The 15,886-nt window shown below is 52.8% G+C and overlaps 2 protein-coding genes across 2 annotated transcripts; both read left to right on the top strand.

The window, feature by feature from the left end:
• The first annotated feature begins 158 nt into the window (after positions 1–158).
• Positions 159–10,528, top strand: LOC119168380 (iris). Its single transcript, XM_075865557.1, has 3 exons — positions 159–715; positions 8,892–9,080; positions 9,995–10,528. Exons 1-3 carry the CDS (start codon positions 437–439, stop codon positions 10,304–10,306), a joined length of 780 nt encoding a protein of 259 aa, XP_075721672.1. The 5' UTR covers positions 159–436; the 3' UTR covers positions 10,307–10,528.
• A 149-nt stretch (positions 10,529–10,677) lies between these two features.
• Positions 10,678–14,689, top strand: LOC142766066 (iris-like). Its single transcript, XM_075867889.1, has 2 exons — positions 10,678–10,984; positions 14,417–14,689. The coding sequence occupies exons 1-2, from the start codon at positions 10,796–10,798 to the stop codon at positions 14,687–14,689; spliced, it is 462 nt and encodes a 153-aa protein (XP_075724004.1). The 5' UTR covers positions 10,678–10,795.
• Positions 14,690–15,886: the final 1,197 nt, after the last annotated feature.

Here is a 15,886-nt window from a genome sequence, read left to right as displayed (position 1 = left end):
CCGCTCACGTGCTTAGAACTGCCATTTATTCCGATGTTTTATTTCCAGTCCACATTTCCAGCGTAATTATTAGCTTCATATGTCTCTCCTATGAACATCCCGCCGCCCGGTTTTTGGCCCGTCACCTTTATGGTGTGTGCCACGGCAACCAGGATGATGATGATGATCCTTGTAATATTGGCGCACACCCACAAAGAGGGATCGGCCAAGAACCGGGCGGCAGAATCATTACATTAAAAGCTTATGGAAGAAGACATCACCGCCGTCCTCTTCTTTCGTAGCGGGCGCGAGCCATCGATGCGGAACAAGAACAAGAAGACACGGAACGCGCGCGCACGTCGCCATCGCTGCGCGGTGCCCGAGGGACAAGGCCAGGAAGGTGCGCAGCCGAGACTTAAGGAGGAACCTCGACGTCGCACTGTCACTGCAGGCCGCCATGCCGGGCAGCAGTCCCCGGGACAACGTCAAGCTGGCGGTGAACTGCTGCAACAGCCTGGGACTGGACGTGTACTGCCGGTACACGAACGCCAAGCCGCTGGAGAACATGTTCTTCTCGCCCTTCGCCCTGGCCGCCGGACTGTCCATGACGCTGGCCGGAGCCAGGGACGCCACCGCCGAGGAGATCATGCGTCTCATGCACATCGACCGGGGCCTGTTCGAGACGCAGCGCGAGATGGTGGACCTCATCAAGCAGATGAGGAGCGAGACCGGAGACGTGAGTACATCGTCGCCGTCAGCCTGACACGTCCGTCGCAGGACAAAGGCCTCTCCCATACGTTTCGCCAATCAACCTGCGATCCTGCGCCTTCTGCCGCCACGTTATATCCGCAACCGTCTTATTCTCATCCGCCCACCTAACTTTCTGTCTCTCCCTATAACGCGCTTGCCATCTATATGAATCCAGAGTATTACCGTATTTACTTGACAGTAAGGTGACCATGACTGAAGCGCGAAGAGTGACTTTTCGTAGCGTCCAGGAAAAAAAAAGTAGTTATTTCAGCATTCAACTGTAACGCGACGGTTCACTATATGTCGTGAAAATCCGGAATAAAGTGTAATTACATTCGAGTAAATACGGTATTGTTAATGAAGAGCGGTTATTTCGGCATCAAACTACACGCTCTGTCCACGAACCTTTCTTCTTGGTTTCCGCAAAGAGGCCCTTAACTAACGAACAACCCGACTGTGTGAGCACTCGTGCATGGTGTGGTGATTTATTTCATCGGCAGCACGTTTGAAGGACGACATACGCATTTCATTTAAAAAAAAACCCAACCACTGCGACAAGTTTTAAGCAGTACGCTGCAGTTTTCGATCAGTGGTACGTGGCTATATATAATGTGCATGTAGTCCACGGCGGACTCGACGGTTCAAGTTGTGGTTGACCCTAGCTGAACGTTTCACCCTGTGCTCCAGGCGGAGCTGGACTGCAAAATCGGGAATTCACATCAGGAGGAGGTATGTGCATGCCTGTTACAACGGAAGTCGACAAAATTACACTCCTAACACTGACATGATATGTCAGCTTTATAACACAGCCAAACACACGGGAGGTGTTTGTCCTTCAAAGATTGCGGGTTCCAAAATGTATGCAAGCTTCAACTGGTCAGCGCCTGGTTTATGCGAGAAACGCTTATAGTATCAGTGGCCCAAAAATAAGGGTGGGGGGAGGGACAAGGATTGGCAGTGATGTAATTGGAGTGCTTACAAATTTAGATACACTGTCATAAAAACAGGGACTTTATTGTTTCAAGCAAGTAAATTACACTGTAAACAAAAACTATGATTATCATCGGGGTTTCATGGTCTGATGGGCCTCCCACTGCGTTTTGGTTGTTTTGGAAACAGCAGGCCAGTATAGGCGTGCAACCGTCAGAGCAGTAGTATATACCTCACAATATAGGTCCTCCCCTATAAATTTTGTAGGGTTGGATACTTTAAAAGCGGCGAGAGGAGTGGAAGTGTATAACAGCTACATGCGTTTTTTTAACTTCACACGTTTCCGACACACATCTGCATTTCCTATCAGGTCCTTTATTGCCGACATCTATGACACACGTAGAAAACGGAGGCGACAATGCCTGGGAGCGCTGCAACGAGGTTGCCGATCTTTGAAACCACAAGGCGACGTGTTCAGACCAGTGACGTGAATCATAGGGGGGTGTATACCAACCCGTAAAATAGTCTATATGCTGGGGTCTAGGCGTATAACGAGTGACACTTCGAAACTCAAGGCCATGCTTTCTCGGAAAGTCTTTGAAAATATCTTCATTCCAAACATAATTACAAACAAAAATATTTACGAAAAAACAAAGGGCAGCCATGACATCAAGATGTGTGTCCTCCCTTGAATTTTTTCTGGATTGACGTCACATGTTGAGACAACGTTCTGCATAACCCGCGTGTATATCGGATGGAACGACTCTCGGGCATCATGAACGCGCATTTGCACCTGGTATAAATTAGGTTCCTCAGGAGCGAGTTTCTGTAAGGGTCAAAGAGGCGAGTCAGAGCAGTATTAAGCGGTCTATCGAAAGCAGTGGGCGGTGAGGCGGAGCAACATTTCCATTACTGCCCACCACATAATTACTAAGTATCAATTTAAAACAGCGACGCTATTTAGCAAATCGTTTCTTGCGAGTCGATCACGGTAAACTACCACCTTAACGTGTACGTGCGACTGGTAACTCGTACGTGACACATACAGGCATGCGTAGCAGGGAAGTGTCCCCACCCCCCTCCTAGCCATCTAAGAGGAGGGGTGGGGTTCAAGGTCTGCCCCATACATTGATGTAATGGGGGAGGGTGCAGTGAACCGAAAGCGCAACGGCGGCGAGCCGAAGACACCGAGTACGTGCAACGAGATAATACGGGAAGTTAAACGGCAGCTATTCATACGACAACATGCCCGTAGATTGCAAAAGTTTGGTTTCAGCGCGCGTTTCTGTCGTTGGAGTTTAGACAGCTGCAGTGTTAGTGACAACCTAGGATCAGGGGGGGCGCTGCGAGCGCTCGATGGTGACGGACGCACTCCACATCGCCTCCGTAGATTTTATGCTATTTCTGCGGACATTCACCTTGGTACCCCTGAAACTTGGATTTATCGTCACCGCCAAGTTCTCCGCTTCGCCTAGACAACACCTTCGTCCAGGTGGGTCCAGTTTTGACAACTTGAGGGACGTCCTTCACTCCCGGCTACAACGCCGCCTCGCTAAGGGCTCTCAGCCCGGCGATGGCGGCCGCTAACGTGGTTACGGGCTATGATCCTACCTCAAGCCAAATGCTGTCCATGGAGATTTCATCCTCCGAAAACACTATGCCATCAGAAGATGAATACCTCGACGACATGGTGAGACTGTGGCAACGCAAGCAAGCGAAATCGAAGTCTGCGTCTCAACAACAACGAGACGCCACGGCGGGCCACCATTCCCCAGCCTTGCAAGGAACGCCGGCGCGCCATCCCTCCGGTGGTGTGCCTACCTCTGCTCCGTCCTCGCAGCCAGCGAAGCAACGCAAGTGGCGTCCGCGTCAAACTCCTCGCCTCTCTCGCGACGACTACATCGTAGTAGTTAAACCTCGCGTTCCCTGCGAGCTACGCACATTTGTCCCGGCCGATCGCGCGGGCGACGTCATCCGCAGCTACCTCGGCGACCGGACTACCACGCAAATTCAAGTGTGGCCAATCTGGGAACAGAACATCTTGGTCTGTAGCACCACCATTTTGCCTATGGCACAGCGACTCCTCGGGTACTTCCAGCTGCAAGTGGGGGATCAGCAGCTGCCCGTTCGAGGCCACGCCAAGGCACCAGGGGATACATGCAGGGGCGTCATCAACGTAAACCCCGCTGAAAGCCCGGAAAAGATAAAGTCTGAACTGTATTGGCCTCGAGGTACTATCCTTGCGGTCCGCAAACTCGGAGATTCCGCGGCGGCGGTGGTGACTTTCGAGGGCACGAAGTTACCCCGCTTCCTCTTCTACCACTGCGTGGCGACGTACATCCGCGCCTACAAGAAAACGGTCCCGGTTTGCACCAAGTGCGGTACCATCGGCCATCGACCACCTCAGTGTCCTCACCCCGCTCCAACGCAGTGTGCCAAATGTGGAACCCCCGCACCTGCAGGTCTCAATGCCCACGACTGCCACCCCAAGTGCCTCCTCTGCCACGGCGCCCATGAGACTGGGACCACTGGCTGCACGGCAAAATATCGAAAATATCGGAAACGAAAGCAGCCCTCAACATCTGCTCGAGGGACCACATCATGTTCGTCACAGCCAGACAGCGGCACCAACCTACATCAGTCGGCTCCACCACTCCACGCCGACACTCAGGCATTCCCACCGCTCGAAGCACCAGCGGTGGTACCTCAGGTGAGCAGTTGGGCAGGGAAAGCTGCTTCTAAGCCTCTCTCACCCCCTTCTGTCGATCCTCCTTCTCCCGAACTTGCGGCCCTTCGCCAGCAAGTTGCGGCACTTCAAAAGCAAAATTCTCTTTTAACTAAACAACTCGAACTCTTAAATAAGCGACTTCAACCCCAACAACAGTGCACTGCAAGGCCATCCGGTATTGCCTCCTCTGTCCAGGTGGCTACGCCAGCTACATCCAAGCTTAGTCCTGGCGCTAAGCCCACTCCCATTAAACCGCCGGTTCAAGCAACCATTTGTACTCCAGCACTCGGAACCGGTGCCACATCTACTCCAGAAGCTCTTGAGGCTCCTGGGGCACCTCAGGTTATCTTGCCCGCTAACCAAACTCTCCCTAGCGAAGAGCGCACCCCGCGCGTAGAGGAACGCCTCACGCGCGTCGAAGCTTCGATTAATCACCTCCTCACCAGCTTCTCGGTCCAACGCATAGTAGTAGAGGTTACCCAGGCTATTCAAGCCTGGGCAATCACCCAGTTTCAACCCAAGGCATCGCGTTCTCGCTCCTGCTCGGTGAGCAGTGAGGGTACAGCTCCACGGCGTCGTCGTAAGGTGGCTACCACCACCCGCCGTCGGACAATCCGGCCTCCGTGCCCCTCCCTGCCTCTGAGGATTCCGAGCGGGACATGGAGGACCAAATATAAAACCTAGGACAGTCACGATGGCTACCAATCGTACGTCCCGTTCAAACATTGCGTCTAAATTCGAGATCATACAGTGGAACCCTGGAGGCTTCGGGAACAGGCGAAAGCGTTCACATCTTTCCCTTTTCCTCAGCTCACTTGGCTCTCAGCCGGCCGTCTTGGCGCTCCAAGAATCTGGCCCTGCTCCATCCCTTTCTGGATACTGCTCCTATGTAGGCGGCACCACCACATGCCTCCTCGTGCATAAAGCTTACACGGCGGTACAGATTGACCTCGATCTGGATCTTCCTTACGACTACTGCATGATATCAGTGCTATCTCAGCGGAGGGGCCAACCATCAATACATATATTAAACGTGTACTGTCCCCCTCGCCTTGCAAGGGCTTCGTTTGCGCATCTCTTCCACCGGGCGCTGCGTATAGCGGCCCGACAACCACTGGTGATTGTCGGGGACTTTAATGCCCCCAGCCCTCACTGGGGTTACCACTACGAGAAGGCCCGGGGCAGAGAGCTCAAAGAGCTCATTTCCTCGCTGAGCCTGACGCTTCTTACCGATCCGGCACAACCCACACGTTCCGGTAACTCGGTCACGCGAGACACATGCCCCGACCTCTCCCTCACCCGTCACATCCGCGATGCTACATGGGAGAATTTAGGCGAAACCCTAGGCAGCGATCACTTTTTACTCCGCATTTCGTTCACACCGCGGCAGAAAATGCGCCAACACTGGGGCCAAGCCCGTCTCACCGATTGGACTCAGTTCAGAATGCAACCATTCCCCGCCGGCCTCTCCTCGACCGAATATGCAGCGTGGGCATCATACGCTCTTCATATGAAACAAGCGAACACTCGCACCCTTGCAACCTCTAATTTGACTCCTGCAATCGATCCACACCTCCTACATCTTTGGCACGCTCGCCGCGGGCTCATAAGGCGCTGGAAACGCAACAAACTTAATCGGAAACTTCGCGCTCGCATTGAGGCGCTCACTGCAGAGGCGGCCGCATACTCCGCACAACTTTCCGATGCTAACTGGGCAGACACCTGTTCGAAGGCTGCAAAGCAGATGAGCTCTAAGAGTGCGTGGCGACTCTTTAGAAGCCTTCTCGATCCCTCCACCACCAGGGGAGAAACGCAACGCCAGCTCCACCGTGTTCTGCATGCCTTTCAGGGCACTACGGATGAACTCGCGCGAGAACTTTGTGACCGCTAAATCTGCCGCACAATTGATCCCGCAGGCCCAGCATATACGTATTCCGGCGCCCCGAACACCGACCTCGACGCCCCATACACACTTTCTGATTTACGATTTGCACTCACGAAAATGCGACGGGGCACGGCCCCTGGACGCGACGGAATCACAGTATCGCTCCTGGCAAATCTTCCCGACCAAGCACACCTCTCGCTACTCCACCTTATAAATTCGATATGGGACGGTTCTCCGCTTCCAACGGAATGGACCACATCGGTCGTGACATTCATTCCCAAATCGGCAAAGTCCATTAGTATTGAGGCACTGAGACCCATCTCACTTACGTCTTGCGCAGGCAAACTCATGGAAACCATGGTTCGCGAACGCCTTTCCGCCTACTTGGAGGCCAGGAGGACCTTTGCCGACACGATGTTTGGGTTTCGCCCACATCTGTCGGCGCAGGACGTCCTGCTCCAGCTTCAACACGATATCATAGAGCCGACTACTATGCGCCATAACGATAAAGCCGTGCTCGCTCTCGATCTCCGCGGGGCGTTCGACAACGTCAAACACAGCACTATACTCACTAACCTGTCTACCACAAACTGCGGGCAGAAGACTTTCAACTACATTCGCGCCTTTCTATCGCATCGCACCGCCTTCATTCGCCTTAATTCTACCGAACACGGCCCTTACTTATTAGGCACGCGGGGTACACCTCAAGGGGCAGTCCTGTCTCCTCTGCTTTTTAACCTGGCGATGATGAACCTCCCCTCTCTTCTAAGCGAGGTCGAGGGAATACAACACGCACTATATGCGGACGATATCACAATCTGGACCAACACCGGCTCCTTAGCGCAAATCGAAGAACGCCTGCAAAAGGCTGCCCTTCTGGTGGACACCTACGCAGGTTCATGCGGCCTGGAGTGCTTTCCAGCTAAATCGGCTCTTCTTTCAGTCTCTCCGCTACCACCGCCTCAAATTTTTCTTCCGTCCGGGCCCGTCCCGTCAGTGCAAAATATTCGGGTTCTTGGCCTTCACCTCACATCGTCTTTGGATCCAAAGGGCACAATAGCAGGCCTCAGACGCACCAGCGAACAGGTGAGCCGCATGATACGGCGAGTGTCTACCAAGCGAGGCGGCCTCCGCGGGTCTCAGTCCCTCCGATTGGCCCACGCGTTTGTGACCAGTCGCGTCCTCTACGCCTTGCCTTACCTTCGCCTGCGTCGTCGACACGAGCACCAGCTGGACGTCCTTCTTCGTTCAGTATACAAACGCGCTCTGGACCTACCTGTTGCAACTTCCAACAGCCGATTCACGGCTCTGGGGGTACACAACACCTTTGCAGAGATGCGCGAAGCTCATCGCGTTAACCAAATCAATCGACTGTCGCAGACGCCTTCAGGGCGCCGTCTTCTACACAGACTTGGCCTTAACGCGATATCTGACCAAGACCCTCTGGAGCCGGTACCAGAGCTCTGGCGTCAAAAGCTATGGGTGGAACCTCTACCCCGTAATATGAACCCCGACCTCCATCCTGGCCGTAGACTAGCACGCGCCGCGGCCCTTCATACGCGACACTCCGATCGTCCTGGTGTTTTCTACGTGGACGTCTCGGGTCACTCCCCCTCGGGTCACTTCACGGCTGCCGTGATTACAGAGGGCAAACACGTAGATGGCCTCTCCTTTCGAGCAGACACAGTAACGCACGCTGAAGAGGTTGCCATAGCTTTGGCCGCCTCTCACCCTGCTTCACGCACCATCCTGACGGACTCGCGCTCGGCCTGTTCTCAGTACCTTCAGGGTTCCATTGCCCCGCTGGCGGCTAGCCTACTACAGGCAGCCTCTTGGCGCTTTAACCCTCATCCCATTCGTATAGTCTGGACCCCAGGCCACTCGGGCCTGCCCGGCAACGAGGCGGCAAATGCCGCTGCCCGCGCTTCTCCTGTCCGGGCCGTTGCTCCTCCATGTCCCGAGACGGAATCTGGCAATACCAACCTGACGCGCTTTCGCGAAATTTTGGCTTATTACCGGGCTTCACGCCGCCTCTACCCGGACCCCGCACGCGGTTTGGAGAAAGCGGACGAACGACTGCTACGCCGCCTGCAGACGAACACCTTTATCAGTCCGGCGGTCGCCAGGCACTTTTTGCCGGAAATCAATGGCACCTGCTCGACCTGTCATGTCCTCGCCGACACATATCACGTCGTAGCATCGTGCCCAGTTAATCCCGTCCCTTTCTCATCCCCTTTTCCTATCCCAACTAGAGAGGCTTGGGAGGAGCACCTGCTCGGCTGCTCTACCTTGGCTGCACAACGCTCCTTGGTGGAGCGCGCGCGGGCAGCTTCCAGCTCCACTGGCGTCCCGGAATAGGGTCTTGCCACTCTAGCACGCCGATGGGCCACGTCGGCACTCTCTAGTAGACTTTTTCTGAAATAAATGTTTTTACCACCACCACCACCACCTAGGATCAACCAAGAACATGCGTCACCTAGCTAAGGCTACATATTGGCACAATCTATAGAAGCAACCAGAGTAGTTTTCATAATCTTCCAGTTTCGGTGCTCCAAGCCTCGCATAGCTTAGTGTGCAAGCTTCTCGCCCTTCTTCATTCATCTTTTTTTCTTCCGCCAGATGGAGCTCCGGCTGGCGACGGGCGCGTTTGTGCGCACGGGCTACCGGCCGACGGACGAGTACTGGGCCACGGTGCGACGCGTGTACGGCGGCACCGTGCACGAGGTGGACTTCGTCGAGGACTCCGAGATGGTGCGCCGACAGATAAACAGCTGGGTCAGAGAGCACACCGACCACCAGGTCAAGGAGGTGAGACTCCATCTACGACCCGTACGCCAGGTCATTAAACACGGGCGGTGTTGACGTAACAGGTGGCTCATACATGCACAGTCTCGATACAACGTCTGTCCGGCATCTATCTTCAAAGAATAGGCTCACACGAACTCGAATATATGAAATATAATAAACGATAGACAACAGCTGATTCAGCGAGCCAGCGTCGCCTTCCTTTTGTGCTTCAACTATATACCGTTATATCCGGTTTTTCGCTTTAACCGGAAGATTTTTTTTTTTACATACGGCGTACGTGCAACACATTCATTTTCAAAACACTGTCGAACCTGCGGCTTCTTCTGATTTTGACGATTGCGGGCAATATGGCTTGCTCGACAATTTCATTGACTGATTGAAACGTGTCAATCTCCACGACGCACTTTGTGCTTTCGAGATTAAGGCCAAGGAGTAATAAGGCGGCGTATACGTGTCAAAAATACAAGACTAGCATTTCTTTCCAAATGTATACAAAAACGAGCCATATCAGCATGATTGTTCCCGGCTTACTAATGCAGTAGTAAATCAACTTCATGGGAGCATGGGGGAGGCCTTTGTCCTGCAGTGGAAGTAGTCAGGCTGACGATGATGACAATAATATCAACTTGAAGGACATGGTGCAAGGTTAAAAACGAGTAGAAGAGCTGAGACAGGAAACCTTGAGCCACGTCTTTCACATAGTTTAGCACTAACCAGCACGACATAGCGTAACGTTGTAGCATAGTCACGTGGTCACTAACATAGCGTATTGTGGCTTGTTCACGTGATCATTAAGACATTGTCTCATGGCATATGTTAACGTTGTCACTAACATAGCGCATTGCAGCATGGTCACGTGGTAACTGACACGGTTTATTGTGGCGCATATTCACGCGGTCCCTGCTCGCGCCCAGATCCTGACCCCCGGTGCGGTGACGTCGGCGACGCGGCTGTGCATCGTGAACGGGGTCCAGTTCCGGGGCGTGTGGACGGAGCCGTTCCACGAGACCGAGCTGCGGCGGCACGAGTTCCACGCGAGCAACGACGACGACGACGAAGGCAGCGAGGTCGAGGTCGAGATGGTGGCGCGCATCGACGAGTACGGGTACATCGTCGACCGAGAGCTGTGCTTCACCGCCGTAGAGGTCATCCACAAGGCACGCGCGCCGCCCCTTCTTTCGCCACACAGATCTCTTTCTACGGACACGTTCCGTGGTAATCCATAACACTAACGCACGCACACTGCAGACTATACCGAGGACGACACGGGACAAACGTTAATCAGAAACCTAGCAGCCAAGTGTGAACTGCTTCACTAAGTCACCATATATACCGATTGGCCCAGCTCAATGAATCTGCGTTATCGCCTACACCCTTCGGTGCCAGTTTTCACCTACATCCTTCAGGATTGATAAAAGCACATCGGTGGCTGTTCATGCCACTTTTACACCCACCTGAAAAGAACATAGGATAGAGCCGCATGGACTAATTAAATGCACGGGGAGGAAGGGGTGCTGGGAGAAGGAAAACACACATTGCATTTCGACTGTTTGTCCTTGTTAAGGCAGGAGGAGGGGTAACGAGGCAGGCGAAAATGTGCTGCAAGAGCAATTTGCGCCCCCCCCCCCCCCTTCCCTCCTTCTGGCACCACCCGATTGGCGACCGAAACGACTACGCCACACGTGCAGGGCGACACGACCTCGCTGGTGATCGTGATGCCTCACCAGCGCCACGACTTCCACGCGCTGGAGAAGCGCCAGAACCTTGACAAGCTGCTGGAGCTGCCGCGACGCATGACGCGCACGCCGGACGTCGAGCTGTGCCTGCCCAGGCTCAAGCTGGACATGGGCATGCGCTTAGAGTCCATACTCTACTACATGGGGCTGTCCGACCTCTTCAGCGAGGTGCGTTTCGAACGTGCGCTGTTGCGGGTGTCTTATACAGCGAGAAGACTGAAGGTTGGGTTGGGCTAGTCGGTGCTACATTAGACACTTGTAGTATACCGGGCTTACCGGGCGTACCGTGATACCGGAATCGAAGTGCGCATGCGCAGATACGTACGTTACCCGTACCGCTTACCGTGGTAGCGTAAGTGTACGCAGTGTTCGTAAACATGGCGGCACTCTCGGATGCCCGCTTCGAAGTGATTTTGGCGTAGTTGTTGAAAGATTCACTTTGTTCGCAGGAAACGACGGTTTAAAATGGCTTCGCTTGCCTTCAGTTAGCTTCGATGAGCGAGTACTATTACGGATAAGTTGGCGTAGTTTTTGAGATAGGCCTAACTACAAGATCAATGTAAACAAATCGGCAACATAATTTCTTTTGCGTTCGGTGCGTGGTTCATATTTATTTTCTTTCATTAGTAGTAAAACAAACTTGTAACAATGCTTCGCGCGGTGGCATAGGCAAACATTCTCGTTTTCTTTTTCCTTTTCACTGTCTTTAACTTACTGACCATTCGATGGGTGGCGCCACCGTCACAGCTGGGGCACGTAAACGCTATACCGCTAAACTATGATACGCTGTCCACAACGAACGTTTGCTGCACGGTAGCGCCATTCCCTTAACCTCCGCGATCGTGTTAAAAACTATAACTGTCTATTAAAGGCCTGACCCCACGTATCCGTCGCAGCGCGTGAGCGCAATGCTTTTTGACGCGCCGCCACACCCTCTCCCTACAAAGAGAGTGGGCGCGTGGCTGCACGAAGTCAGGCGCTCCCTCTCTCTCCATGGGAGAGGGCTCGACGCCATGTCAAAAAGACGCGCGCCGACGCGCGGCGACGGATACGTGGGGTCAGGCCCTAGGGGCAAAAACAGCGCGCAGACGAACGGGACGAAGACACGGTTCCACGGAGAGTTTACGAATGAGAGTCATGCGCAAGCCAATCATAGATATATTTGCATGAAAAAAAAAACAGTCAAATTAATAGTTTGTTTGACACGACTTGATCTTTTCTCGCGCCTGCGCAGTGAAGCGCGATTTTTTTTTCATATTTGTACCGTTACGATCGCTCGCCAGATCCTCTGCGCATGTTCATTGTGTTTCGCGCAAGTGTTCAAATAATCTGTATATTGTCACGTTCCTTTCTTCAAGTTTTGTTATCGTTCCGTTGCACTATGTTCAGCGCAAACCGCACCTACGGTGTTAGAGAAGCTTCGAGGCTGCAGTAAATCATTTCGTTGAGATTACGTCCACTAATTGTGAACCTTCAGATTATTCTGGAACCTACGTCACACCTGGCGATAATTACGCTAGAACGTTCGATGGCAAGTGTATATAAATCCCGACACGCTTCGCCGCTTATTTGATCAACGGCCGACGCCCTGCTCACCACGATCAGTGCCAGATTCTTGCTGTGATATGACTTTCTGCATTTTCGGTGGAGGCGAAAATGCGGTATACCCGTGTGTTCAGATTTGGGCGCACGTTAAAGAACCCCAAATGGTCGAAATTTCCGGAGCTCTCCACTACGGCGTCTCTCATAATCATATCGTGGTTTTGGGACGTTATACCCCACATATCAATAAATAAATAAAAAATAAATAAGTAAATAGATGTTATTTTCTGTTTATGTGGCCACAAATTCGGCCCGAATAAACAGTTTATTATTCGACCTGCAGTCTGATAACAAAATCGGGATTCAGAAATAAGAAACATTTTTATTTCAACATCAGACTCAGAAAGAACACAGATGTTGAGGTTCGTGAGCTAAAGGCCACAAAACGGCTTGACGAGGCCCACGGTCTCTTGTACTTGGCGCTAACAGAAAACAAGAACACGACGGAGCAGCAAGAATACACTACACATCGCCCTCCAACTAGAAGTTATTTTCGCATACATAAATATACATGTTACCTATAAACGAAGCTTAACCTACGGTGCAACGTTATTTAAAAAAAAAATTATACACGGAGTTTTAGAATACCGTTTGCGTCGAATACTACGACGTCGCTCATAATCGTGCTGCCGTTTGGGACGTGAAACCCCAAACAATTGTTATCACGCATACTTATTGAAATATCCCATATTACCTCCCAATGCAGGCTGTAGCATCGCGTTAATTGCCGGCAAAAGGAACTATACCGTTTAGCTGCGGATTCGGATATAGAAGCGGCCGGCACACACGCCCACACGTGCTATACGCAGATCTCCACGCACGCGCGCATGACGCCGCTTACGCTCACATGTTTACCAAATATTAGGGAATTTTAGAATAGCGCACCACAAGCCCTTGCGGTGCGGTCGCTGCCACTGCGCATGCGTCGTAACGCGGGTCCGCGGCCCGCCCGCAGAAAAGCCGAAATAGCGGTGTGCACCCCGCAAACGCAGGTTTCGAGGCTATACGGTGTCGCTGCGATCGTGCGTTGCGGTTTGCAGGAGGGCAAACGCTATTCCATGCGCTATTCTAAAGCTCATATGGCGCCCGATATGCCCGCAGCGCCTGCAAACGTTATTCTAAAGCTCCTTTATTGACGCAGCGTTCATGACTTTCGCAATCTTTTCGGCTGCCACGAGGGCAATAACGCCGGAGCACCGTGATTGATTGATTGATTGATTTGTGGGGTTTAACGTCCCAAAACCACCATATGATTATGAGAGACGCCGTAGTGGAGGGCTCCGGAAATTTAGACCACCTGGGGTTCTTTGACGTGCACCCAAATCTGAGTATACGGGCCTACAACATTTCCGCCTCCACCGAAAACGCAGCCGTTACAGCCAGGATTCGATCCCGCGCCCTGCGGGTCAGCAGCCGAGTGCCTTAGTCACTAGACCACCATGGCGGGGCCGCAGTATGGAGCAAGCACGCATGGGCGTCGCCAGGATATTGTCTTGGGGGTGCGAACCCGGATAGCATCGCGACTTGAATTGGGGTTGGAGGGACGGTGCGGTCAAGTACCCCTTTTGCAGCCATCATGCCGACGCCCGCAGGAGGGAGCATTGCGCGATGCAGTAGAAAGTAGTGCGTAGAGCACGCAGACGCAACGCTTAACGTCCCAAAACCAATGGATAATTATGAGACACTTCTTAGTGGTGGGCTACGGACCACCTGGGGTTCTTTGACGTGCACTGATATCGCACAGTACACGGGCCTGTACCATTTCGTCTCCACGGAAACGCAACCGCCACGGCCGGCATCGAATCCGCGACCTGCGGGTCAGCAGCCGTGCAGCCTATGGCCGCTACACCACCGCAGCGGAGCAGACACAGAACTTCGCTCGTCCCTATTTTTCGCGAAAGACCAGAACTCTTATAATTTCCTGTTTTTCTGTTAAATGATGTCACGCGTGTTTCTGAGCCTACGATTGATCGATATGCACTGCATGGTGATTGGCAGCGTGCCAACCTGTCGGGCATGTTCGGCCACGGGGTGAACATGTACGCCACGGAGTGGATCCACCACGCGGTGGCCGACATGGTCAACGACCCGAGCAACCCGCGGCGCTACTCCTTCTGCGCCACGGGGGACTCCACGCCACCCGACGTTGCCGGCCGCTCGAACGAGGAAGAGCTCAGTCCGCCGCCAGGTGCGCACATTTTAAGCTGCACGTCAAAGAACTCCAGGTGGTCAAAATGTCCAAAGCCCTCCACTATACGGCGTGTCACCTAATCACATGCTGGTTCAGGGGCGTCAAACCCCAAATATGATTATTACTTTGGACTATATACTTGGTGGATGTTCGTAGTTCTCCGTTGCGCACCTGCTAATTAATAACTGTATTCCTACTTGCCCGGCTGCTGACCCGAACGTCGCTGTTTCGATCCCAGTCATGGCGGTCGCACTTCAATAATAAAACCGAAATGGTTTACAATCTTGGTATTGCACTAGTTGGTACAACATTTCTCAAAGTTAATTCGAGCGCGAACACGACACAATCACTCACCCACACGCACACACACCCAGGCATCAAACACACACAGCGCTCACTTCCAACTGATTTATTCATAGCTCGAAGGCTTGATTGAATATATACATAGGACACATGTGCGCACTAACACCGTAGAAGGCCAACAGCATACGTTATCAATACATACAGTTAATCAATTGCAGAGCCGATAAACTGGAATTCGCTTGGTAACAATGATATCGACCTTCGCTATAATTGTTAACAAGCGAATGCCAGTTTATGGGCTCTGAAATTGATTAACTCTATGTATTGATAACGTATGCCGTTGGCCTTCTACGGTGTTAGTGCACACATGTGTCCTATGTATATATTCAATCAAGCCTTCGAGCTATGAATAAATCAGTTGGAAGTGAGCGCTGTGTGTGTTTGATGCCTGGGTGTGTGAGTGTGTGGGTGAGTGATTGTGTCGTGTGTTCGCGCTCGAATCAACTTTGAGAAATGGTTCACGCCCGCGAACTGTAAAATGACGTTAGAAACCACCAGACGGTCAACATTTTCGGAGAGCCCTGCAGGATACGGCGTATCTCGTAATCATATCGTGGTTTTTGGGCACGTAAAGCCACAGATACTACTAACTTTAGCTATTTCAACTGCGGGGCTGCAGCTTAAGGGCACTTCACCGATATCATGCAGCCTCAGCGATGGCCCGCCCCCGCAGCGTCGACGAGTCGCCCGAGCCGCTGCGCCGCCGGGGCAGCGGCAGCGCCACCCCGCCCAGCTGCGCCGCGCAGCCCAAGAGCAGCTGCCTCAAGAAGGAAGGCAAGAAGAGCAACAGATCCAGCATCGTGCGCACGACCATCCCATTCGTGGTGAACAGGCCGTTCATCTTCTACGTGCTCCACCGTGAACTGTCGCTGCTTCTCTTCATGGGCGTCGTCAAGAGGATCGCCTGAGCGCGC

The sequence above is a fragment of the Rhipicephalus microplus genome, chromosome 6 (assembly GCF_043290135.1).
Source record: "Rhipicephalus microplus isolate Deutch F79 chromosome 6, USDA_Rmic, whole genome shotgun sequence".
Lineage (NCBI taxonomy): Eukaryota > Metazoa > Arthropoda > Arachnida > Ixodida > Ixodidae > Rhipicephalus > Rhipicephalus microplus.
This window is presented reverse-complemented; position numbering and strand designations above follow the sequence as displayed.

Coding starts and splice junctions, on each gene's coding strand:
- LOC119168380 (XM_075865557.1), top strand. CDS start 437: ATGCCGGGCAGCAGTCCCCGGGACAACGTCAAGCTGGCGGTGAACTGC. Junction 716..8,891: donor TGAGGAGCGAGACCGGAGAC/GTGAGTACATCG, acceptor TTCTTCCGCCAG/ATGGAGCTCCGGCTGGCGAC. Junction 9,081..9,994: donor CCGACCACCAGGTCAAGGAG/GTGAGACTCCAT, acceptor GCTCGCGCCCAG/ATCCTGACCCCCGGTGCGGT.
- LOC142766066 (XM_075867889.1), top strand. CDS start 10,796: ATGCCTCACCAGCGCCACGACTTCCACGCGCTGGAGAAGCGCCAGAAC. Junction 10,985..14,416: donor TGTCCGACCTCTTCAGCGAG/GTGCGTTTCGAA, acceptor GGTGATTGGCAG/CGTGCCAACCTGTCGGGCAT.